Raw genomic sequence first — 25,000 nt, 5'->3', positions numbered from 1 at the left:
TATAAAAGCCTTTGGCATTGCCTTTTGGAGTAAGGCTCCTGACGTTTGGGATTAAAGGCAAATTGTACCAACCTCACCTGCTCCAGGGAACAGCAAAAACCCCGGTGAGCCCACCCCGGTGCCACACAGGGCATGGGGCATGGCACGGGGGTGATGGGGTACCTGAGTTCCATCGGATGTGTTTTGGGGTGTCTCTGTTCAAGTACAGCCATGTGTTGGGTTACAGGGTGCATTCCTAGTGTGTTCTGAGGTGTCTAAGTGCTTGGGAACCTGTGTACCAGCAGAACCTGTGCTCTGGGGTTCCTGTGTGCACCTGGGACCCAGGGGTACCTGTCCCCTCCCTACCCTGCCTTCCCAGGATGTCATAAAACCATCCACAGGGATGAGCTGAGGAACAGGGGACCCGGCAGGAACAAAGAGCCCCCCTGCAAGAGAGGGTGTATGGCTGCTGCCTCCTTTGCAGTCCCCTGGTCAGAGGGCATTGAGAGCACTGGTCCTTTCCCTATAGACCTTCCTGGTACCTCAAAAGCTTTGGGAAGAGCAGCACTGCCCTGGAGTGTCCCCTGGACATGGAATGCAGTTGGCCATGGTCACTCTCTCCCTCCACTCAGGTGTCCAGTGTCCTCCTCTGCTCCGTACATTTCTCCTCTGCTTACCGACTTTCTAAACCACAGGGAAGGATTTTCCATGGAGATTCAGTGTTCTCCCCGTGTTGCACATGCACGAGGCCAGCCCACAGGTTCCCTTTGCCAAGCAGGGCAGAAGTCACTTGCACCAAAGTTTGGAGCTCCACGATACTGAAAATCTGGAGATATTTCTTCAATTTAACGAGGAAGGTGCATGGAAATCGGAGTTTGATGCTGCAGTGCAGTGGCAGAAAACAGTTTCAGCCTCCTGCCCTGTGTGCTGCATTATTGCTGGGGGGCTTATTCCGGATTTTATTAGCCGTGTAAGCATCTCCGGCGGCATGCGGCCGTCCTGCTCTCCGGAGTGACTCCTCCCTCGCTCAGCAGTGCAAGTCTCAGGGACTTGCCAATGCAGCTGGTGGGATTCAGGCATTACTGAAACTTCTCCCCTGCAACCCTGTCCTGACCCTGGACGCTGCCTAGGGGACCCAGCAGAGCACGCATTGGGATGAAATCCCTTGGGATTGTGTCAACCCCTGAATTGTAGTGATACTACCAGCACTTTTCACACTGGTTTTCCTTTTTTTCTCTACTGTTAAAGGTTGAGATGGGAAATAACAGGCAAAGCCACTGCAGGGCCTAACAGGGATGATGGGGGGGCAAGCAAAGATGCAGCCCTAAGGCCTGATACCCTAATTTCTCAGGACCAGGGGACCCTTGGCTGTATAGATTTGATTCACGGGCAGTGGGAGCAGCGCTGGGACACGGGGGTACTGCAGTCTCTGCACCCGGCTGGCACAGAGCCCCTCTGCTGCAGGGCTGGGAGAGCTGGAGGCTGCTTGGGGAGCTGGGGGAGCCGGAGACTGCCCGGGGGTCTGCATCCCACTGCCGCCGGAGAGGATGCTGCAGCTCCAGCAGCGCAGCGTGCAACCCTCCCACAGCCACATCCATACGGGATAGCGATATTTGTGGATACGCACATGTACACGCGGGTTGCAGCGCTGGCAGGCAGGACCACGCTGGGCGGGAGAGCTCGGGGGTCCCCCGCACCCCCCTGCCGCGGAGCCGGGCCCGGGAGGCGCCGCGGGGAGCGGCGGGGGCGGGCGCGGCGGCTGCCAGGTGCCCCCCTCCCTCCATCCCTCCCGCCCTCCGCGCCGCCCCCGCCACTTTTATTGAGACTTGATTTTGCGGCGGGGGTCGGGGGGCGCCGGCTCTCCCCTGGATTTCTGCCCCCCTCACCTTTTTCTTTCCGTTATTTATATTTTTGTATTTTTTATTAATTTTTTTTTGGGGGGGGGGACGGGGGGTGGCACCGAGCTGGCCAAAACCTTCCCGCTCTCCGCATGTGCGTGATTTAGAGTGACAGAATTGCGAGCCGGGGCTGGAGCAGCGATAAATCAGCTCCTCGCCGGCGCGGGTTGCCGGGACTCGCCCAGCGCCGGACGGAGACTGCGGCAAAAGACAGGGAAAAGCAAAAAAAAAAAAAAAAAAAAAAAAAAAGAAAAAAAGAAAGAAAAAAAGAAAAGAAAAAGGCGGGGGGGAAGGAAAAAAAGGGAGGGAAAAATACAAGAAAAAAATTCGGCAGCCCGCGGGCCGGGGGAGCGAGCGGCGGGGATTGCGCGGGCGCGGAGCGGCGGCAGCGGCCCCGGTCTGCGTTCTTTCCTGTCTTGGTTCTTTCTTTTCGGTTTCTTTTTTAAAGATTTTTTGGTTGTTTTTTTTTTCCTTTTTCTTTCCTCCTCCTGTACCTTAGATGAAAATGGCTACCAGTGACTTGGCGAGCGTTGGGAAGGCAGAGCTGGCAGGTTGCGAGATTTATTTCTTTATTCCCCTCCTCCCCCGAAATAATCCAGAAGGGCAGACCAAAACCAAACAGCAAACTTTAAAGGCTTTGCTTTAATTCTTTCCCCCCCGCTCCTGTATTTTCCATCCCCCCACCGCGATGCGGTGCCGGGGCTGTGCCGGAGGGGGGCCCGGAGGACGCGGAGCTGCGACGCCCATCGCGGTCGCCCACGCCGGGCAGCGGCGGCTCGGGGAGCGGGCAGGAATCGGGCAAAGCCGGGCAGGATCCGCCGCGCTGCGAACTCCCTCGGCGAGCAAAAATGGTGCCGCGGAGCGGGCGGATGCTGCGGCGGACACTGCGCTCCCGCGTAGGGATTATCCACTTTTTATTTTATATTTTATTATTATTATTATTTATTTTTGTTGTCATGCCACAGATCTACAACTGTACGTGCAAATAAAAGCGAGAGCTCACGGATGCCGCTTTCCTTCCAGCGAGGACTGAGTAGTTAATCCAATAAGTATCTGTATTGTTTGGGGCGATGTGTGTGTGGTAGGGGGGAGGCAGTTAATCATGTATCGCAATGTATGGATAAAATATATGAATATTAAAGTGACGTGGGGAAAGAGTCCCGGCGCGGGGGCTCCTTTCGGGGGAGAGGACAAAGAAGAAAGTGGAAACAATCTTTTAAAATATTTTCCATTCATAAAAATGGCAGAGGGCTTATCCACCAGTCTATTTCTGCGTCTGACTGAACAGCTAATGCGTTATTGCCAGCTTCAAAAGATAATTGTAGTGTCGGTAGAGACCTAATAATACAGTAGCACATGTAATTTTAAACAACACCTCATTGTTTATTGGGATGTAACTTTCCCAAAGTTTATTTGTAGCATTAAGAGATTTTTAAGTGCAGGAACAAATTGCAAATGAGCAGCTGTGGGGCGATGCACGGTTTGTGTGGCTACAAGGGTTTCTATATTTAGTGACAATCTGAATCTGAAGAGGATAAAAAAAATAGAATATTTCTAAGGAAATGCTTATTTCCTCCTGGAGGAGGAGGGGGGGCTGGGCTGGGGGATCTCCTGGCTCGGGTTTTCAGTTTTCTGAGGGAGAAATAATGCAGTCAGTGTGTTTTTGCCCACGAGCTTCACGACCGTACGTACACCTGCTCCATAGGCTCAGAAATAATCTTTTCATGCAAGAAGTTAAGGAAGGGGGTCGGGCATACGTACGTGGGGCGGTGTCGTGATTTATGTGCTTTTCCAGGAATCCAAATAAAACCATAGCTGAGCGTATCCCTTTGTAAGGGCCACCTGTTCATCGCGCCTGGTTGTTCCGGGGGTTACCCTATGGAAATCTTCCCAGCCCAGTATAGAAGTTAACACAACAGTCGGGTGAGCAGAGGATGGTCTCACCTTCTCCCTGCTGTTAGGAGAGGAAAGCAGTGATTGTGACAGGCAGCCCACACGGATTACACTTCCTTTTTTTCTTTTCTTTTTTTTTTTTTTTTTAAGAAAAACTCCTTTTCTGGGGAAAAAATAAAAAGAAAAAAGAAAGAAAAAAAAAAAAGAAAAAAACTAACAAAGCAGCCTCTCCTGAGAGATCCAGTACCAGCGCAGGGTGCCCAGTGCAGGGATCTATATTGCCAGGGCTTACAATGCGGCAGGTCAGTGAATTACAGTAATAAAGACTTAAAAAAAAAAAAAAAATTCAGGTGCTGAGACTAACACATTTCTTTCGCTATTCCAAAGGAGGCATGGGCACTGGGAAAAGGCAGAGCAAGAAGAAGGGACTGGGTGCACTTCTCTCCGTGTTTTTTTACAAAATCTTTTAGGCAGAAGCATTGGTTCTCGGGCAGGTTTTTGAGTTGTCACAATCAACTTTTGCACGTGAGCTGCAGCACAGCTTTTATGATTCAATCCTTGCACGTTATGAAGTTGTGTAAAAATTAGAGGAGGTAGAGAAGTAAAAAGTTACTAATCTCGGAGGAAGAGTATTACTTTTAATTCCCTAAAATTTCATTTAGTTCAGAGTTTATGGGCTAGAAGTGGGGTTTTCTAAACTAGCTGTGTTAGTGCCTGTCCTTCCTATGAAGAACATAGAACTTATCATCTTTTAAAGAATACATAATTTAGGGCTGAAAGAGGTATTTTTAACAACAGAAAAGAGACGGAGTTAGAAAAACTTGTGATGGAAAACTTTCCTGCTTTGTACCCGTGGGGAAAGTGATCAGACCTCATGTGCTGTCTGGGTCAGCAGGGCTAAAACTATTTCATAAAAAATAGTTGCAGAAGAGATTTTCATATAAATTTTGTGCCAGAAAAGCAGTAATAAACCTGCACCTGTTACCATGCCCTCCTAACCAGCGCGTCTCTAACCTAGGCACAAAGTTGTTTGAGTTTGCGTCTGAATAGGCCACTCATATTATAACAGAATAATAAGAATATTAATTCTTTCTTCTTCCAAAAACTTTAGCACAGATAAGAAATGTGAAAAAAAAATTACTTAGTAGAGAAGCAGATTGCCGGTGTGATTTTTATTTATTTATTTATTTATTTGGTCAAATAATGCCCATCTCATTGTGAAAGTTACAGACTCCAGAGAAAAGCCTGCAGCGAAGGGCAGCAGGGAATGCATGTTAATGAGGGCTGAAAGACCACCGCTGCTTCTAGGCAGTGTAGGTGATGTTTAATATTAATATTCCTGTTCTCTCTTAGACATAACTTTTCTTTGTCACATAACTGACTGTGCCATCTGAAAGTTTACAAAGTCCAGTCAGCAATTTTTCAGGTTCATTTTTCATACCCTGTATTGAATCTCAGCTTTTATATTCTGAGCGAACCCTGAATGTAAAATGTTCTCATGTAAAAGCAGGGACAAAAGACTTACTTTCCTTTTGAGAAATAGATTGCATAAATAAATATGACAATGCATAGATATATAAATATACTGAAATTAATAGTGTGTGTATGGGTGTGGATGGACATATAAACAATATTTGCCACACCATATTTATACCACTCTTGCGCAAACTTTATCAAGCAAAATTTTCATTGAGGTGTGCAAGATTAGGTCCAAAGTGTTTATGCCAAACTGCCTGATAAAACATTGGATTTAGGACAACGGCAGTATCAGTTCTGTGTGCTGTAATCACTCCGTATCGCTGGAGAATGATTTCGTACCATTGTGAGAGGTGTCCCTCAGCTTCCAGCAGCGATAACACCGTGGGACTGTGTACAAATAAAATATAGCTGAGGACGACGGTATCTATTTGCGTCTTTCCCTGCTGTGAACAGGGGATTTATCCAGCTAGATGGTGGCATCAACATGGTGGGAAGGGAGTTTTAGGTTCCTGCTGGCCCATGGTGTGGCCTGGGCCGACGGGCACTGCTCGAGCCCACCCGCAAATCATAGTGAGCTTATTAAACTGCATTCACTTTCACAGGGAATTTTCACTGTGAGGTATATATATATTTTTTTTCCAATAAACCCTGCTTGCAAAGCGGTTTTTACGTTAAAACAGCGTTACCATTTATTTTTCTCCCCATAAGAAGATCTCCAGCAAAACAAAAGGGGAAACGCTGCCTCTCCCGCCTCTCTCCATTCTGTTGCTTCCTTTCTGCAGTCTGCACACTTTTGCTGGGAAGTTATTTCCTCCGCAACGCATTTCGCAATAGACTCGAGACCCTGTGGAAATGCATTACAACTCTGCAGGCATTTCTGCGATGTGCTCAGCTCCAGAGCCAGCGCCCCACGTACGGCCGTGCCAGGCAGCGATGCCGCCGCGAGCTCACGGTTAAAGCAGGACTTTTCACAGAAAGATTGACCAAATTTTAGTGTACTTATTCCCACCAGCCCTTAGCACAACTGCTTAAATTCCCCACATGAATGTGGCTTTGGTGATGCACCCATGGCCCAGACCCCAAATGGTGCAGCCATCATCATCTGCCACATAGGGACTGCAGTACTTCTTCTTCCTCCCTGCTCTCCTGCTGGGAATCGTGGTGATGGACAGAAAATATTGCATGGAAAAACATTATTATTCACATGTATTTAGTGGTGTAAGGTGAGGACTTTCATCAAGCATACTACCCTGCTTATTTAAGGTACTCCCTGAAATTTGGAGCCTGGAGGTTGAAAGTTCTGCCGTCCTGGTTTAGGACAACACAATGTTCACGGTGTTCATATATCATAGAACCATGGAGTCTCTTATAAGAAACCTTAAGTATCATCTAGTTCCAGCACTCCTGTTATGGGGAACTATATTTCAGGATCTGGAGCCTTTAAACTAAGAAGGAAAACCCCATTATGTTCAGTTCTCTGTGCACACATGGAATAAAAAAACAATCTCTCCCTGGAGTCTTACAGAACACTCTCATTTTCGGGAGCTTCAGAATACTGTTGATTTCATGGCCGATGGTGGAACCAGGTTAGGCACAGCACTAACCTACTGTTCCTCCATGCTATTTTGACAGGGATTTGTAGATAATTCCATAGTGGATCATGGGGCAAGGGAGAAACATCTGGGCATTGATTTATATCAACCATACTGGCACTTACAGCTCTTGGAGATGTGAGTCAGCAGCATGTGGCTCTAAGGTCTTGATGGCAAGGGAATCAGGATCAACCCTGCCGATTTCAGGGGGCTTCTGTCTCTCAGCGGGGTGAAGCTGCTCCCAGGACAGCCACGGTGGCTCTCCCAAAGCCACCAACATCACTCAGGGCCCAGGAGAGCCCCGTTGTCTGTCTCAGGCCTTTAAAGATTGCTGCTGTACGTTAACAGGCCATACCACGTATAGCCCGGCTATTGTCAGCGCTGATCCTTGTCCAACTGACGGGCTATTCAAAGCGCTTCTCAAGCCTCTCCAAAATCCCAGCTTGTTCTACCCCGATGACAGCCATCCCTCCCATTCGGAGTTCTCTTTGTACGCTTGATAACATGGTGGAAATCCCTTATTATGCTTCTTTTAATAATGCTTTCACATGGCAAGGGGACATGATGTTTTAATTTATGCAGTACACATCATCCTTCGACAATTTGCTAAGAGGAGCCCTCGCGACCTAAGCCTGCGCCGAATAACACAAGTTTATGCAAAACCAGTGGTTTCCAACCTGTGGTCTCCAGACCGCTGGGAACCGGCGGGCTCCTTCCGAGAGGTCACCAGGAGGTAACCAGGAAAGCAGAGCTGCTGCCGGGAGGTTCAAACGTGTCGCTGCGGATGGAGCTGCGCTGTCACCGGCGCAGGTCTGGGGCTCCCAAACTGCAAGCTGAAAATCACTATCTCAGGGATTTTTACTTTCTTACTCCTCTTTTTTTATTTTTTTTTTTCATCTCTGTACTCAATACACTGCAGCTGCAACCTCTGTGTCTTTAAATACCTGCTCGAGTCGATTAAAAGCAGCAAATTCGGAGGGTTAACCACGCCACTCCTTATGAGTTGTGCAAGTTGAAGTCTTACTTTGTTGTCAAAAAATAGCAATTAACCTTCAGATCCACTTGCTCTCCCCCCCCCCCCAAATTAATTTTGCAGTATTATCACGCATCTTGAGGCTTCCAGTTTTAAGCATATAATGCTTCTCCTGTTAATGAAGCGGGTATCCACGATCAAGGGGAGCTGAGAGCCACAGACAATTGTTTGTTTGCCTTTATTTCTCACGCCCTTTGAAGGTTTCTCTTTCTCCTCTGTGTGGTTTTTTTTTTTTTTTATTAAGTGACTTTAGCAGATTGTACCCTCGGAGCTGTGAATAATGGGGTTATTCTACAAAAATGGCCAAGGCTAGTTAAGACACACAAAGGCAGGAAATCCTTTCAGGGATGAAATCAGGACTATTTTAGGGGTGCCGTGTAAGTTGGAGACTTTGCAGCTCGGCTGCTGCATCGCTGCCAGGCACGGCAGAGCTGCGGGGACGATCGGTCCTCCCCCGCCAGGGCTTGCCCGGCCGGGGGGGCTCTGAACCCCCACCGCCCGGAGGGGCAAAGCGGGGGGGCTTTGCAAAGCACGGGGGGTGCAAAGGTGGGCGTGCAAAGGAGGATGGGGGGTTTGCCAGTGCCAGGTAACTTTGGCCATGCAGAAAAGGAGCTTTGCTGGTGCATGGGACGGGGGTTCCCCGCGCCGGGGGGCGCGCATGGTGGGGTACTCGTGCGGGGGTAAGGGGGTTCCCCGTTCAGGAGGGGGTTTTACCCGCGCGGGGGGTTATCCGTCCGGGGGGGGCTGGTTATCCGTGGTTATCCATGCAGGATGGGGGGGTTACCCGTGCGAGGGGCGCCCCCACCACCCCCCTGCCGCCTTCCCGCGGCTGGGAAGGCACTAGGCGGGGGCGGGACACTGCGGGCCCGCAGCGGAGCCACCCGCCCGCCCGGCCGGGGGTGTGCGGGGGCGTGCGGGGATGTCCGTGAGCCCCGCCGCCCCCCGGTGCGGGTCTCCGGTGCGAACCGCGGCGATTGCGGAAATACGCGGGGGCGGGGGAGAGGAGGAGGAGGAGGTGGAGGAGAAGAGGAGGAGGGAGGTGGGCGGGCGGCTGCCGAATCGCTCGTAACTTCTGCAAAGTCCCGGGCACTGGGAGCCCACCCGGCAGAGCGGGGAGAGGCGGCGGCAGCGCCCGGGCAGTCCCTGCTCGCCCCGCGCCGCAGCCACCAAAACCCGCAAATCACCCCAAAAACCCACGGGAAGGAAAAATCCCAACACATCCCACCTAAGAGCCGGCGGCAGTTGGCTGCGGCGGGTTTTCCCTTCCGGTTCCCAACGGCCGCGAGTCGGTTTTAGCCGTGAAAAATATAAAAAAATGCGAAAAAAAAAGAAAGTGCCGCCAACCGCCAGAGCCCGCAAAGTTTCTCTTGCACTGTTATCCGTGTTATCCCTCTTCTCCTGCCCGTCGGACGCAGCGCCGCTTAAACTCCTGTTTTTGTATTTTTAACCCGATTCCCACGCTTTCGCAGAGGGAATTCGCTATTGTCTGCGCGGGGTCTGGGCGCGGAGGAAGCGCGGGCGCGCAGGGCTGCGCCGCAGTTGCTTTTTTTTTTTAATTTTTTTTTTTTTTTTTTTTTGGTCAGGGATTTGGGAAAACCGCTGAGCTTGACAGATTCCCCCCTTTCCCCCTCCCCGCCCGTACGTGCGCGCCGGCTCCGTGCGCGCCGTCTGGAGCGCCCGCGGCCGCGCACAAAGAAACGCGCCCGCGCGCGGGATGTGACGGACCGCGGCGGGGACCAATGGGCGGGGCGGGGCATTGTGACGTCACCCAGCGCCGCCCAATCAGCGGCGGGGGTGGGTGTTGCGACGTTTGAACTCCCCCGGGGGGGAGGGGCGCGCCTTTTTTTTTTTTTCTTTTTTTTTCTCTTTTTTTTTCTCCTTTTTTTTCTCTCCTCTTTTTATTTTCTTTTTTTTTCCTCCTCTTTTTTTTTTTTTTTTTTTTTTTTGCCTTTTCCGCCGAAGTTGGCGGCGCCCCGCGGGGCCGGGGCCGCTGGCGGGGCCGGAGCCTCGGAAACCTCCGGATTTAGCACCCAAAAAAAAAAAAACCGGAGGGGGAGGGGAGAAGAAGAAAGAAAAAAAAGGCTTTTTTAAAAAAAAAATCCCACATTAAAAAATTTATTTATCTTTTAAAGTGTGCTTAGCAAAACGCTGAGTTGGGAAAAATGAGGATAACTTGCGCGCCCACCCGTTTAGCGCTCAAATATTCTGGGGTGGGTGAAAGTGCTTTTGCTCTACCCTTATTTTGGGAGGGGGGAGGTGTGTCCGCGGCTGCGGAGGGGCTGCACTTGACCGTGGCCCCTGCCTAGAGGGCGCAACCAGCCGTCCCGCGGCCAAAAGTCTCCCGAAGGGCGCCAAAAGTTACTTAAAAGATAATGCTGGAAACCGCAAAAGGCTGGGAACTGTGCTGCACGGACGAGGGGGGGACACCACCCACTCCCCCGCCACCTCCGAAACAAGCTGCGGGAGGGGATTTTTCCTCGTTTTCCCTTATAGATGGGATTCTTTCCCTGCGTGTGTTGTCGTTCTCCCCCCCCACCCCCTCCGAAAAGCCTTGTAACTACGCGCAGGGACGCGGGGGTCACCTAAACTGCCTCCAGCATCAGAGGAAAACGCTATTCCCAAGCGGAAAGGGGGGGGACACACCACCCGGGACACCCTGCGAGTCCCCAGGAGCGGGCTGGAGAGCATCCAAACCCCAAACCCAAACGTTGCCGGGTGCCAAGACAATGCGCTCCAGAAGTGGCAGGAGGCGCGGGGGTATTTTTAATTTTAAGCGCTTCACTTTTAGATTTTATAAGTAAGAAAGAGGGGGGAGTGCGATGTGCAGATGAATTTATGTGTTGCTATTTTTTAAATTTTTTTTTTTTTTTAAGTGGAGTAAGCACCCTTGATTCTAAAGCACTTGATTTAAAATGACAAGTGCCAAAGGGGATGGGGAAAGTTGTGGAAGGCAACGCCGCTCCCCCCGGCACCCCCCCGCCCCATCCTTCCACGGTCAAGGGCCGAGCGGAGCCGCAGCCCCCGAGAACAGCCAAATAAATAAATAAATAAATAAATTAGCATTATGATAGAAAAATACACAACACCCCCCTCTAAAAAGAGGAAAACTTTGAGCCGAGCCCCGCTCGCCTCTCGGCTCCGCGGCTGGCCGCGCTGCGGGGCGGCGGGGCGGAGGGAGGCGGCGGCGCCGCAGCCCCCTCCCCGCCCCTCCCCGCCCCCGCGGGCGGGCGGCGCGGGGCGCGGGGCGGGCGGTGCGCGGCGCAGAGCGGAGGGGCGCGGAGCGGAGCGGAGGGGCGCGGAGCGGGGGCGGCGGAGGGGCGCGCAGTGAGCGCTATGCCTTTAACGGCGCGCGGGGCAGGCATGCCGAGCGCGTAGTGCGGGAAAGTCGAGGCGGGGTTAAAGTTCAGCTCATGGAGCGGCTCCGCGCTGGCTGCAGTTTGGCAGAGTTGGAAATGTGAAAGCAAGAAGCAGGCTCGGGGCTCCCCCTCCTCTCCTCTCTCTCTCTCTCTTTTTTCCCCTCCTCTCTCTCCCTCTCTCTCTCTCCCCCTCTCTCTCTCCCTCTCTCCCCGCACACGCACACCTCCAAACCGCAGCCCCCCGCAGCAGTCATGTATTCTCCGCTCTGTCTCACCCAGGTAAGCGGCCGCCGGGGCGCGGTGGGGCCGGCGCTGCGGGGGTGCGCGGCCGTGCGCGCCGGGGAAGGGGCACCACCGCCGCTCGCCGAAACTAACTTTGTTGCCTTTCGCTCGCATCCCCCCCCTCCACCCCCTTCCCGCACGGCCATTTGTGTCGGCACATGGCTAATGGCGCCTACTTATTAATGCTTTAATTAACGGGGGGGGCCGCGCGGGCGCGGTGCTGCGGGACGACCCGCACGGCCCCGCCGTGCTTGGTCATCCGCGATCGATGCCGCCGATGCCGCCGCCCGCGCCGGAGCGCCCCGCACCGCCCCGCACCGCGGCCCCGGGGCAGCGCCGGAGCCTCTGCGCCGCTCCCCGCCCCGGGCACGGCGCGGCCCGCACCCCGCGGCACCGCGCTCGGGGCTCCGCGGGAGCGGCCCCGCCGGCTCCGCGCCCCCCCAGCGCCCCGGGCGCGGAGAGAGGCACCGTCCCCCGCACCTGGGCTCGCTCCCGCGGTGCGGCGCGGTGCAGCCGCCCCCGCGCGGAGCGCCCTGCGCACCCGCGGAGGCCGCCCCGGCCGGGGGACCGTGCGTGCGTCCCCCCGTGCGGACACCCGCAAACTTGTCCCGCGTGTGTCGCGTGTCCCCCCCCGCCGCCCTCCCGCCCGCGGATCGGGCCCCCGCGGCACTCGGCGCAACTTTTCCGCGCCCCGCTCGCGGCGGGACGGGGCTGTGCGGGGATTGGGGGGGAGGAGGGTCGCTCCGCGGTGCCCCCCAGTTGCGCGGCCGCGGAGCCCCTGGCCCCCCCTTTTCCCCGCGCGCTGCTGCAGGACGCTGAATTACACCCCTTCAATTAGCAGGATATAATGGTTTAACGAGGAAATGCTTTGTGGCGGACTCAAACCCCAGATTATTTCCTCCTGCAGGAGATTTTGACTACATTATTCTTATTAATTTAATTGGAATATTTTTTTTCTCCCGGTGAGAAAGCCTCTCCGGGCTCTTTCCGTCGAGAAAAAGGCAAGGAATTGCAGGGAGAGGGGCGGCAGCTTCCCAGGCAGCCCGAAGAGCTGCAAAAGTTTCGTCCTCTTCTCCCGTCGCGGTCCCCTCTCGTTCCCCAGCCTCCCCCAAATTTTAGGGTGCTGCTGGCAAGAAAACACCAGGCCGGCGGGGGCACGAATCTCCAAACCGTACACTTGCTCAAAGGCAAGGAGGAAAATGTGAGCAGCGGGAGTTTGCAGAGGATGGGATGCAGCTGCGGGCTGTGCCTGGGCAAAGTTTGTGCCTTTAATTCAACTCTGCAATATACCTGGTTTTTGTCAGCGCTGCGGGAGGGACCCCAGGACGCTCCTTGCAGGGCCCGCAGCGCCCAGGCGCTTGGCATCTCCACGTGGGGCTCCTGGGGCTCAGTAGGCCCAGTCGCACATTAAGGAGAGAAAATAAATCCATGGGCTGGTTGCTCCCTGGCCCAGTCGTGTCGTGTGTCCCCCCGTCCACCCTTTTTTTTTTTTTTTTTTTAATTTATCAAAAGAAAAGCAGAAAGCCAGGCATGTGCTTTGACTCTGTTAGGAAAATCTTGCATTCTTGCTGCACGTTTGGGAAAGTAATAGGAGGATTAGAGGCCTCATGACAAACTCTTCCCTCCGAAGGATCAATTAGGTGATTCTGTCATTTTTCCGTCGAAAAGGGGGTGAGCCGTGAGCTCTTGCAAGCAATTTCCTATTTTATCATTTCAAGAGGTTTTATTGATACAAGTTTTGGGATGGATTTTTCTTTTCTTCCTTTTTTTTCTTTTATTTTTTTTTTTTTTGGTCAAGTTTAAGTTCAGATTTAAAGGGAAGCTCTTGAAAGTGGGTTAGAAAAGGAAAACAAACAGAAATCGTGGTTCTGAGCATATTTATCCAAGACCTGGAACCGAAATGGCACAAGCATTTTGTGTCATCTGTCAGGAAAAATCCAAACATCGTCCCATTTACATATTTGCTGAGGAGCTAGGAAATAGTTGGGGAACATATGCACGTCTCCTCATAGATTTACAAGCAAATGGATTGTAATAATATTAGCAAGGGTCGCTCTAGCTGGCTTAATTTCAAAAAGATCTGCAGAAATACATTGTTTCAAAGCCTCCTTTGCAGGATTACATTATCGTGGGTGCCTTTGAGTTGGGGTTGGGGTGCTTTTGTCGTAGGGTTTTTGTTTTGGGGTTATTTTTTTTAACACCTTTTTGAAGAGCAGAGGAGAATTTCGGGATAAGCAGTACAGAATTGTGCAGCCCAAATTTTAGGTGCTGCCTAGAAACAGGCAGCTCTCGGAAGAGCTGTATCCTCAAACTTTGGAGAGGAGTGCAATAAAGAAAACCCCAACTTTTTATTATCGCTTTCCCCGCATTCTGGTGTCTTTTATTTTTAGGTAAGCCATCCAACGCTGAGGGGGGAAAGCAAACGGCTTTATCAAATACTTTAGAAGTTTCCCTTCAGGCTAACTTGTGGAAAGGGAAAGATCATCGCCTTTTCTACCAGTTCCTTAAAATCCTGCTGTTTTGCAGTGAGGCTGCAGACTAGTTGCACATCTGTTAGCACACTTGCACTGACACATTTCCAAAACTTTCTGGGTTTTTTGGGGGGGCTGTAACACCGCTGAAATCAAAAACTGTATTGTGCAGAAGCTGCTCCCCCCCTCCGTCCCCGCTCCCAGCCCAATTCTGTTTGATCAGTCCTGCCTGCTTTTATTTCCACTTGGACTTTGCTAATACCTCAGCGCCGAGATTGAAGCGGTGCGATTTTCCAGAGCAGCATGTTTACCAAGACACTTTGAAAGTTGGTCTGTTTATGAGTCGTTAACCTTTTCTCCTCATGCACCATTTTGAAAAGACACATTAGGGTGTAATAGGGACGTGCACACCTCGCGCCCGAGCAGCGGTGCTTCTCGTTTACTTCAGCCACAGACCCTGACTTTGCACCAACAAGCATCTTGCTTTCTTTCCCCCCACTCCTTTTAAAGTGGTTTAGTGTTTTCTTTAAATGGGGTTTATTTTTTCTTTTTTGGGTGTTGTTTTTACCTCCCCATTCAGGTTCACATCGTAGAAATCAGCTTTAGCGCAGGTTAAAGCAACTCTCTCTTGGATGGTATCCAGCGCCGAGCCAAAAAAGTCCCGAGCACATGAGATCAGGCAGGACAAAAGCGCTGCTTAAAGCAGAAAAGTTAAAATATTTCAGGATGTACCAAGACGTGTTTGGAAAGTGGGAAGGCTGGAAGCGCTGCCCTGGCTCGCTGTGGGGCTGTCGAGCCTCTCTGCTCTGTGTACCTTCGCAGATAAACTTCCACTTGACAAAAGGCCTTTTTTCCTTGACTCTCCCTGAGTAGGGAAAGGGAAGGACAGGAGGGATCAGGAGGGAGGGTTTATTATTTTTAATAGCTTGTAGAGACCTGTAGTTTTTGTATTTTTCTCCTTCCCCCCCCCACTCCCCCCCCCTTCGTGAGAGCTGTTTCTGGTGGGTGAGAGCAGCTCCATGTGCTGGGATTGTGCCTCCTCTCACTTTTTGAATCTGCCGACTGCAAACTCGCAGCAATTTTTTTTTTTTTTAACTTTATTGAAATTTGAAACTATCATCTTTTCCCATAGAGGAGGGAAAAAAAAAAGAGGAATGTGCCAATCATTGGAGTGATTTATTTTATTTTACCTGCTTTTATTTTAATAATCATTCATAGTACTTTGCTGCCGCTCTGCTCTGCTCTAATCAAATACATTGTGCTGTTAGGGAAGTTTTTAACAACCTGTGTTTAAAATAAAAATAAATGCAATGGTGCTACCTATAGATTTAAGTATCTATAATTCTGGGGCCACTCAGAATAAGTGCAATGAAAGCTTTTGGGAAGTCAGCAGGTCTTGAATTACGACAGGATTTTGCTGATAGATATTTCTACTATTGATTTCTCAATTTTTCATAATCTCTGAAAAGAACAATGCAAATTAAAGTGTTGAAAGGAAGTAAGATGTCTGTTTTAATAACCATATTTGGACGACGCACAATGATTTGGGTAGGAAATGTACTCCATGAGATTATTTAAAAAAAAAAAAGTTAGTTTGTTAATCTGAAAAATCCCCAATGTTTTCTTGCACAAGGGTAGGCAGCGGGTGGCTTTTCCCATGCTGGGGAAAACATTGCACAAATTACTTTATTTTTCCCTCCTGGAGGGCCCAATCCTGAGAAAAGGAGGAACTGGAAGCAGGGACGTCCCCAGCTCGCAGCGCTGGATCAGGCCCCAATGGCTGGAATCGTTTTTATGTGCAGTGTGGAGTTTGGTCATTCATTTATTCAGGAAAAAAACAAGAAGCATGGCCCCAGTATATTATAATATGTTTTGATCTCTTTCGCTGGATTATGTAATACTTTCTGAGGAAGATGTATATATCTCTATATATACAGAATTTAAAAAAAAAATCAAGGGGTCTTTCTCGCCTTCTTTTATCGTCAGCGTAATTTTAATTGCAATTATTTTTGTGCCAAGGGAGAGGGGTGATCTTTAACTCCTCGTTACACAAAGCAGGCAGTGTCCCCGGATGGCCAAACTAACTTTCCGAGTAGGGCATTTCTTTTTGAACATCTGAAAATTTGACACGATTAATAATTCTTTATGTATTTGCATGAGTTGTGCTGTAGTTTTCTGTTACTGCGTTTTTCAATTTTTCCAAGGTTTTTGGGTCTTTTTTAAATTTTATAGGGAGGCTCAGAGTTAGACTTTTGCTAATACACCCAGATTCCAAGTTTTTATTTTTTTGCTCTTTGACTAAATGTAAACAAAACTGTTTTTAATAAAAAAAAAGATAAATTTCAAGGCTTGCTTTTTCTAGGATTTTAGCGTTAGTTATTGTTGCGCTCGCGGGATAAATCAACCACAGTACTTGTCGCTCCCTTCACTGTTTAGGAACCAGAGTGAAAACCACCCTTCACTGTAATTGTATATACAGCTATAGTGGCATTTCACTATTCTGCCGGCTGCTATTTCCAAATATATCTTAGGGAAAGTTTTGCTATACTTTAGACTTCCCCATACAAACATTGATTGGCATCCAAATGTTTAGGATTTGCCAAATTGGCGGGCAAACGCTGGCTACACCGCAAGCAGCGGGGTCAGGGAGAGAGCAAAGGGAGATACGCGCTCCGCAAGTGGACTTGCAAAGGAGTTTTTAGCTTTTAACTCATTCTGCCTTTTTATTTTATTTTTTTTTAAAGGTTTGGGGACTGGGGGAAAGGGCCCCAGCATTGCACCATCTCCATCTGAGCGCTTGGTTGAAGTTGGAACCTGTTTTTGTGGGGCAGGAGTGGAGATTTTGGGTCGGCGCGAGGGCAAGCGGGGATGCGGCGGTGGCGGGTTTGGGGTCCCACAGCCCTTAAAATTTGTCAGCACCCTCCTAATTCTCACCATCCCGTGAAAGCCCCGCTTTTGGAAGCTCTTTGTTGATGGTTTCAGTGACATCGACCCTTGTCTGTAACTTTTTTCAGGATGAATTTCATCCCTTCATCGAAGCACTTCTGCCTCACGTCCGAGCGTTTGCATACACGTGGTTCAACCTGCAAGCCCGAAAAAGAAAATACTTCAAAAAACATGAAAAACGCATGTCAAAAGAGGAAGAGAGAGCCGTGAAGGACGAACTGCTAAGTGAAAAACCCGAGGTAAAGCAAAAATGGGCATCCAGACTTCTGGCAAAGCTCCGGAAAGATATCAGGCCTGAATTTCGGGAGGATTTTGTTCTCACAGTCACAGGAAAAAAGCCTCCGTGTTGCGTTCTTTCCAATCCAGACCAGAAGGGCAAGATGAGAAGAATTGACTGCCTTCGCCAGGCAGATAAGGTCTGGAGGTTGGACCTTGTTATGGTGATTTTATTTAAAGGTATTCCGCTCGAAAGTACTGATGGCGAGCGCCTTGTAAAGTCCCCACAGTGCTCTAACCCCGGGCTGTGCGTACAGCCCCACCATATAGGAGTTTCTGTTAAGGAACTCGATTTATATTTGGCATACTTTGTGCACGCAGCAGGTAAGTGCTTTTCTCTACCACCTTCTCCAACTTTTCAGTTATCTCCGTGCCGGGTGCTGTGCCCCGGTGGCGGCTGCATGAGTCGGGGAGGGAGCTGGGGTTGCTGGTTATCGCTCTCCCGGGGTGGCAAGGAGGGTGCCAAAACTCCCCCCCCTCCCGTTTATTTTTTTTCAGTTGGGTTTTTAAGGTGCAGCCACATAAAAGTGGCTCTTGTCTTCCTGCGGTTAACAGCATTTCGGGCATCCTTCACAGGTGTGAAATTCACATATCCTAAATGTTGTCCTAGGAGGGCTCGCAGCCGGACGCGGCTTCATTTATCCTGAGTTTGGGGGAAAAGCAGATTTTAATTTAATTTTTCTTTTTTTAAATAAAGTTTGTATATGCTATACACAAAGTAGTCCAGGAGGGCTAGAGATGCCTGAGGCCTGTGGGTTTGGAGTACCAGGTATACTCACCGCACAGGGATGAGATGGGGAAGGTAAATCCTGCAGGATTGGGCTTGGAGGAAAAGGAGAAGACAGTCCATTGATAGCAAACCTAGTCATCAGGTCTGAGTGGGCATGAAACAAACCTCTGGGTAATCACAGGGGGAAAGGGAGACATGTAAACCCCCCGTAATACCATAATTTATACACCTAGAAGCTAAGGAGGTCTAGAAAAAAATTCCTGATTTGGCAATATTGTGCTTACAAGGAGGGGCTGAGATGTTTTAAGGCGTGATGAAAATCTTGGGATCCCCGACTCCAGCACAAAGTACCCTCTGCCTGCGGCATGACTCGGTGTGCTCAGAGGATGTGTAGTATGTTGACTGGATAAAATAATGTGCTATTGTTGTTCTCCTGAGTGACTGTATTGCAGAAAAATTTGCGTGTGTGAGGTGTGAGGCCCCGAGTTTCACGTATGGGATGCGTGGGTCCCCCAGCATATCCTGACTTGTGAGCTGAGGGGCTGGACAGGCTGGAAAAACAGAGGAGCAGAGGGGAGAGGAATCATATTAATAGAAACCACTTCTGTATAAATATTTATTGGTAAGAAAACCAAGCAAATTACAACCCAGGGAGGCTGCATTTCCCATGCCAACTTCTTTCAGAGGGTCTTAGAGAAAGTTTTGGCTTCCCCAAAGTTTTTCTGCGCTGAGTCCCTGCCGTGGTTGTTGTGTTAGGCAGCGTCGGCGCTGGGATTTTACAGATATGATCCCTGTTCGGAAATAACTTTCGAGTATCCTCATGGTATTTCCTACAGATAAGCTGCAACATTTACTTTGCACTTCGGTGCGAGGTGGTAAATCATACTGCACGTTTATGGTGAAAGGGAAGTAGGCAAATATCAGGGAAAATTATTTATTTACTCTGCACTTTATTACGGCCACAGTGAAGGAAGGATTATGGATAAATGACTAACTGAAGGGAGCTTGGGGCTGGGGCATTTCAGGTCACCTCCCCTTCCATCACCAACCCCGAGGGGACCATGGACTCACATCTCTTTTGTCTGCCTCAGTTTCCTCCTCCACGTGTCGGAGCAGGGTGATACATTTAAAATGCTTTGATATCCAAATAGAAGCTATAAACTTATGTTTACTGCTCTACACCACGCAGGTTTTTATTATTTAGATTTATATATGGTGTGGTGCTGGTAAATATACTGGTCCATATTGAATTTCCCAGGCCCTCTGTGGAGCGCGCAAGCTGTTGATAGAAACCAACAGTCTTGGCTTAGCTTGCGTGTAGGGTCACAGAAATGTAGGATGGGGAGAAAAGGACCAAACCCAGGGCTGGAAGTGTTTCGATGAGCTTCAAGGAATCCTCTGCCTGTTATAACAGTCAGGCAATAGACGTTATAAAAGTTCAATATTGTGATTAGGGATATACCATCTTATCAGCGCGCTGGTGGCATACAGTAGCCTTGATAGCAAACTGTTATTTATTCCTGCCTTCACCATCAACAGGCAACAATCGCACCGATTGTGCTTCGGACTCGGTGTTTGCCGCAGAAACTCGGCGTGAGGCCTTGGCGCGTTTTTTTGGGGTTAGATTTGGGGATTTGTGTGAGCAGCCGCGCGCCCGTGCAGAGCGCACCGCGCCGTGGTTTTGGCCGTTGTTTGCTGATTGCACGCATCGCATTGTGCACTCAATGCAGTAGCGTGTGCTGGCGTATTCCTGCTAAACCTCAGCGGGGAGGGGGACAAGATGATTTTTTGGGAGGTGGCACAGCGTTGTTGCCATCTATATGGCTTCACAGAGGTGTACCGAAAGCCTTGCGTGGAGCTACCTCTTTTTCTTCCCCCCTTTTTTCCCGTTTTTTTCCTCCCTCCGATGTATCCCAGCAGTCTTTGTTACACCTGAACATTGGCCAAGTTGACAGCCATTGGTTCCCGCAGACCCGCAGTAATGGCAGCTTGTGCCGGGTGCGCAACAGGAAAATTACAAAAGAAAAAATATTAAGGGTCCTTTGTCTCCAACTCCATCAGACCTCTCTCCCCAAATGTATGGACCGCGTATTTATAAGGAGGAAGTCGCCAGCGCAAATATTAGGTAGGCTGGTCAACTTACATATAGCGGATTTGACAAGCATCTGCTATAGTACAGAAGATTTGTAAACACTAAACAATGTTTTTACCTCCTTAAAAGTTTTGAGAAGTTGCCAGTATTGGCAGGAGGCACAGACTCCGAAACGTGCTTGAAGATACGTGCCAAAACCATTGTGACCTTTTCACCCATAGTGCTCGCTTCTCTTTTTCTTGTGGGATTTTTTTCCCCCCCACTTTTCGTCTTCTTTTCTTGGGGGGAGTATTCTTTTCCAAGATGCCCTTATTCAAGATGACTTCGGCAGCAAGATGTCCCTTTCCTTCTAAACATGTAGGATAATTATTGCTTTGAATCCACGCTTTTCCTTCAGTAGGCACTATCATCTGTAAGGGAACACATGTGCACAGATTTAAATAGTGCTTCTTACAAAGCTACTGAAATCAATTATTCTCTTTAAGAACTGGCTAGAAAGAGAAAACAAAAATATGCAAATAGGCAAACTACATGTCATTTTCGTTAAAAGGATAAAAAGAAAGAAATTTAAAAAAAAAAAAAAAAGGAAGGGAAGATCGGTGTTTTGTGAATTAGAGGTTGACCAAAAAATGTAGTGAAATCTATAGTATTGCTCTCAGTTTGCAGTTTCTAATCTGCTTAACTAAAAGCAGGCGGCATTTTCATACCCTGAACTTGGGTTTGCTTTTTAGTTTTCACTTATTCTGCTCTTGTATCAAATAACAAGTTGGAAACCATTGTGGCAAACCGTTTTCTTTGTGGGAGTCGAACAGTAAAGCTAATTTATGACCGGTCCTTTACCAGATGATCTGTATCAGAATCTACAATATACTAGGCACGTGGCAAGGTCACAATTTAAGTTGTTAAGGTCACAACCTTAGCCACCAGGCATTTGACCTTTTAGATAAAGTTAACCTTTGTTCATTAGTAGGCACTCAACCGAGAACTTTCTGGAGTTTTTTACTGCTTTAGAGTTCCTCCTGCTAATGTGATCAGATTGGAGAATAGATTCGCAATAGAAGTAGTTAAATTTTCTGAGAGGTCACAGTTTTTAGAGACTTCTCCAGTGGCCGAAGCGGGATGGCGGGCCAGGAGGCGATGCTGCAATGCCTGGTTTATTTTTTTGGCCGGCCATCATTATGCGCTTCGGGCGAGAATTAAGCTCACGAGGTATTTGTGGCAGAGAAAATCTTTTAATCTTCCAGAAGGACGTTTAAAAATCCCAAATTTAAGAAAAAATAAGGGGCTGGGATTTTATTTACGCGAGCTCATTTTTCGGTTCATGTTTAGACTCGAAGACAGCGAAGATGCCAGAACTCAGCCTTATTTCTGTGACTGAAAATTTACTTATCTAGATGTGCTCTGTGGCTAATTGCTGGGCAGTGGTATATAGCACATGACCTTGAACTTTCAGCTAGACCCATTTTACGTTCCCGTCGGCAGATTTAAAATATTCTGCTTGGACCACCACAAAGAGGCATCGATGGGAATAACCCAAAGATGGGTTAACACAGAAGCCCCCATACCCGTGGAGGTTTCGGGGGGTCCGAGAGGTACCCGAGGCTTTTTGCCGTAATCTCTTAGTCCTATTGGTATTGATTGTTGCTGCATTAATCCTGTTAATAGCCGCAGCCAAGGCCGGGTGTCGCAGGGGTGGCAGAGGTGTCCTGACAATACCGTACGTCACCCAAAGAGCTGTCGCAGCGCCTTGAACTCCTGATCGCTGCTCCGCGAAAGTGGAGTGTTCAGCGGAGGAAACTATTGCTGGCTCATACAGAAACACACACCATATTGTTTACTTAATTATGCCGGAGCGAAGGCTCATTTTTAATTATTTAGCTGACTTTCTCGCTCTGCTCTGATACCGCATTTATTATTTAATTTGAAATCAAAAGGGCTTGCGCTCCTGTTAGTTTTTGATGCGTTTTACTTTTGTTTTGGCTACGTTATTGTCATTCCATCGTACGGTAATCCAGATAGCCGTGATATGCAGATTGGCCAGATGGTCATGTTAACAGATTGAGAACCTACTTCCCACTGCTAAAGAGCAGGTGTAAGATCAGTGGGTTTTTTTTTTCTTCTCCTTTCCTCCCAAGTTTCAACCAAAATGCTCTTTAGACAGATCATAATGGTAGTTTAAAAGGGGCACATTTCAAATGGTGTTTGTTCTGTGGAGATAATGTGTAATGTATATGTCGCTTTTACATGTATCTGAAGACTTTTAAAGCATCCATGACATTCCTTCCACCTATAATGCTTTGAAAAACCGACTTCCAGCTCATGGCTATTCCAGTGTATATCCAAAACACTCCGTAAAGTTTTTTTCTGCAGACAGATTGCATTTACTCTTACCAAAAAAACACTTCAGGCAGCTTCGCAGCAGGTATCTCACATGTGTTCCCTGCGCTGGGCTCCCAGTGCATGCCCAGGAGAACCTGAGCAGATCAACAATCAGCTGAGATTTTAATGTTTGTGGGCTGATAGAGTTGTTTTTCTGCTCCATTATTTTTTGCCAAAGTGAGACATCTGTAGCTTTAAAGAAAAAAAGTGACACTAAGACATCTCACAGTATTTCTGCCCTCAAGGAATAAAAAGGAGAAGGCAGATTTTGTGTTGCTTTAGCCTTACAAAAAGTACCAGTAAAAAGTCAGTGGTGGGAGCCTGTGTGTCTATCTCAGTCGGGAGAGGTGAGGAGAGGACAACTTACAGCTCCTCCACACCCCAAATTTCACGCACCCACCTATTGTGGGCACACATGAGACCTACACACCCCGCGTGGCGCGGAGAGATATCCCCATCTTTGAATTCTCTCCTCTTTGGGGAGCAGGACTGGCTGCTTGCTGCAGCCACAGGCAGGGTGGGAGCTGACAGAAGCAGGATTTAGGTGGGACAACTGCTCTCCCTGTGCGGGTGTAACTGAGCCGGTGAGTATCCGTGATAATTCAGATACTAACTGGTGCGGCACTCGGGACGGCCTGCTCTATCACGAACCCCTGGCAGGAGTTCAGTCATGTGGTTTAGCTTTTCCCTTTCTCCAACAACAACAACAGCGACAACAAATAAACACGGGATAAAGGCGTGTTTCGTATGCCCAGGATGTTTTCCAGGTGATGGGTTTGGGCAGTATAAGGGTGTGTTATTTCCATGCCTCCTTTGCTTCGAGGTGCAGAAGCGGGAGAAGCTTGTGAGTGGTAAGAAAGTTGCCCAGTGCTTCTGGCTTTTCTACAAGCGACTGCACTTTTATATTTCCCTTCTTTTCCACCCAATGATGAATAGCATTAATTTAGATCTATTTAAGGCGAGTGTGGGAGAAACCACAATCTTTGTTGTGGTCACTGCTGTACACAGCGGGGCTGAATGTTTCTCTTGGTTGAGGCCTCAAAGCTGAATCTGGAGAACCCAAAACATCGTGTCAGCTTTTCAAACCCTTCAAAGAGACAGTGGAATCCTAATTGTTCATAAAACCCGCTATTTATTATTACAATTATGTATTTTCTTCCCATTCGGATGTAAAGGAAAGGGCATCCCTCACTTTCTGTGCCTTGAGCTTCTTCACAGCTCCTCCTCCTCCTCCCCCTGATGCTTCTGGTTCAGGCACTGGCAAGGTTTTTACAACCAGCAAACAAACCCCAGCCCGCTGCTCCAAAACCCGTCAACCTCTCCCCAAAAGCCTGCATTTAGCTACACATGTGAGACTCTCCATGCCTTGGGAACTGTCCCCAGAGGAATGGCTTTGGGGCATCCTCACTGGGAGCCATGGATCTGGCTCTGCCCCTGCTCCTTTCCTCACAGACAAAGGCTGAAGCTGATGATTAAATTACAGGCTGTAAATTCAGGGGAAATTATTTTAGCCTCCTAACAGCAGCCGACTCGGACGTTTCCTTATGCCAGTGAGGGCTTGTGGTAGATAAGCCTTGTCGGTGGACTAAAATTCATTTAATCGCTTTGGTTTTCCCATTCATGTGGTGCAACCACATCCCTGGTCGATGTTAATTGTCGCCTGCCTTATGGGAGCCACCAAAAACCATGACTGAGATCAGCACTTGGGTCATTGTGCCTTGGATGTGTGGGGCAGTTTTATCCCGGCAAATTCTTTTGGGCCTTGCAGCATTTTATCCCCAATTGCAAGGGCAGCGCCTGGACAGTCCCTTTGTCACAGTGTAATTAATTTAAAGAGAAAACAGATTATTTATATATATTAAGTGTTTCTAGCTACCACTGCCCCATGTCCCCACCCCAGGGGTGGATGTGGGCGCCTGAGCTCAGCCCTGTGTGTGGCACCATGGTGGCTCAGGATGCAGGACCAGGATGTGGCGCGTAGAGCGGGTGGGTTTGGGCTGGATTCAGGCTGGATCAGGCTGGATTCGTAGCCGCTGCCTGCACAGCACACGAGGGCCTCCATTTTGTGTGCCAGGCTCTCACGTGCGAGTCAAAATGGAGAGCGGCGCGGTTGAGTTCGACCACAGTGAAGCACACGGTCTTGTCTCTCCCGCCATCCCGGTGCCACTGCGGTGGACCCAGACCCACAGTGAGACCCAGGAGGATATCCTGAGCTTGTGCACCCATCATCTCTTAAAGGGTGTCGATCTCTTCTCCATTAATACCCACCCTGCCCACCCAAGTGCTGTCCCAGTGTCACGGCCAGGGCAGACACCAGAGTCATTCCTCCTTCCCGTGGGTCTCGGCACACATCAGTGCCATTAGATCAGCGAGATAAAATCAAGACGGGTTTAGTGACATGCTCTTCTGAAAGTTTCCTGGACTTTTATTGTTCATAACTTGGACCCGAGTCGGGTTATTTACACATGAGGATTAAAAAGCTGCAAACAACTGTGTGATTTTTAGGGGCTGAAAGCAATTAGCATATGTGGGTAGGAGGATACATGGCATGTCTGCGTTCCTTTAAAATATAAATCACAGTTATTTAATTATGC

At 49.1% G+C, this 25,000-nt stretch overlaps 1 protein-coding gene across 1 annotated transcript; it reads left to right on the top strand.

The window, feature by feature from the left end:
• The first annotated feature begins 11,144 nt into the window (after positions 1-11,144).
• On the top strand, positions 11,145-24,994 carry LOC146423238 (nuclear factor 1-like). The gene is made up of 2 exons (XM_085044998.1): positions 11,145-11,509; positions 16,998-24,994. The coding sequence occupies exons 1-2, from the start codon at positions 11,483-11,485 to the stop codon at positions 17,850-17,852; spliced, it is 882 nt and encodes a 293-aa protein (XP_084901124.1). The 5' UTR covers positions 11,145-11,482; the 3' UTR covers positions 17,853-24,994.
• Positions 24,995-25,000: the final 6 nt, after the last annotated feature.

The sequence above is a fragment of the Lichenostomus cassidix genome, unplaced genomic scaffold (assembly GCF_008360975.1).
Source record: "Lichenostomus cassidix isolate B80296 unplaced genomic scaffold, HeHo_3.0 HiC_scaffold_516, whole genome shotgun sequence".
NCBI classification, from domain to species: Eukaryota; Metazoa; Chordata; class Aves; order Passeriformes; family Meliphagidae; genus Lichenostomus; species Lichenostomus cassidix.
This window is presented reverse-complemented; position numbering and strand designations above follow the sequence as displayed.

What these genes read in the sequence shown, in the direction of transcription:
- LOC146423238 (XM_085044998.1), top strand. Translation starts at nt 11,483, where the DNA reads ATGTATTCTCCGCTCTGTCTCACCCAG. An exon ending in CTCCGCTCTGTCTCACCCAG is followed by an intron (nt 11,510 to 16,997) that starts GTAAGCGGCCGC and finishes AACTTTTTTCAG; the next exon opens with GATGAATTTCATCCCTTCAT.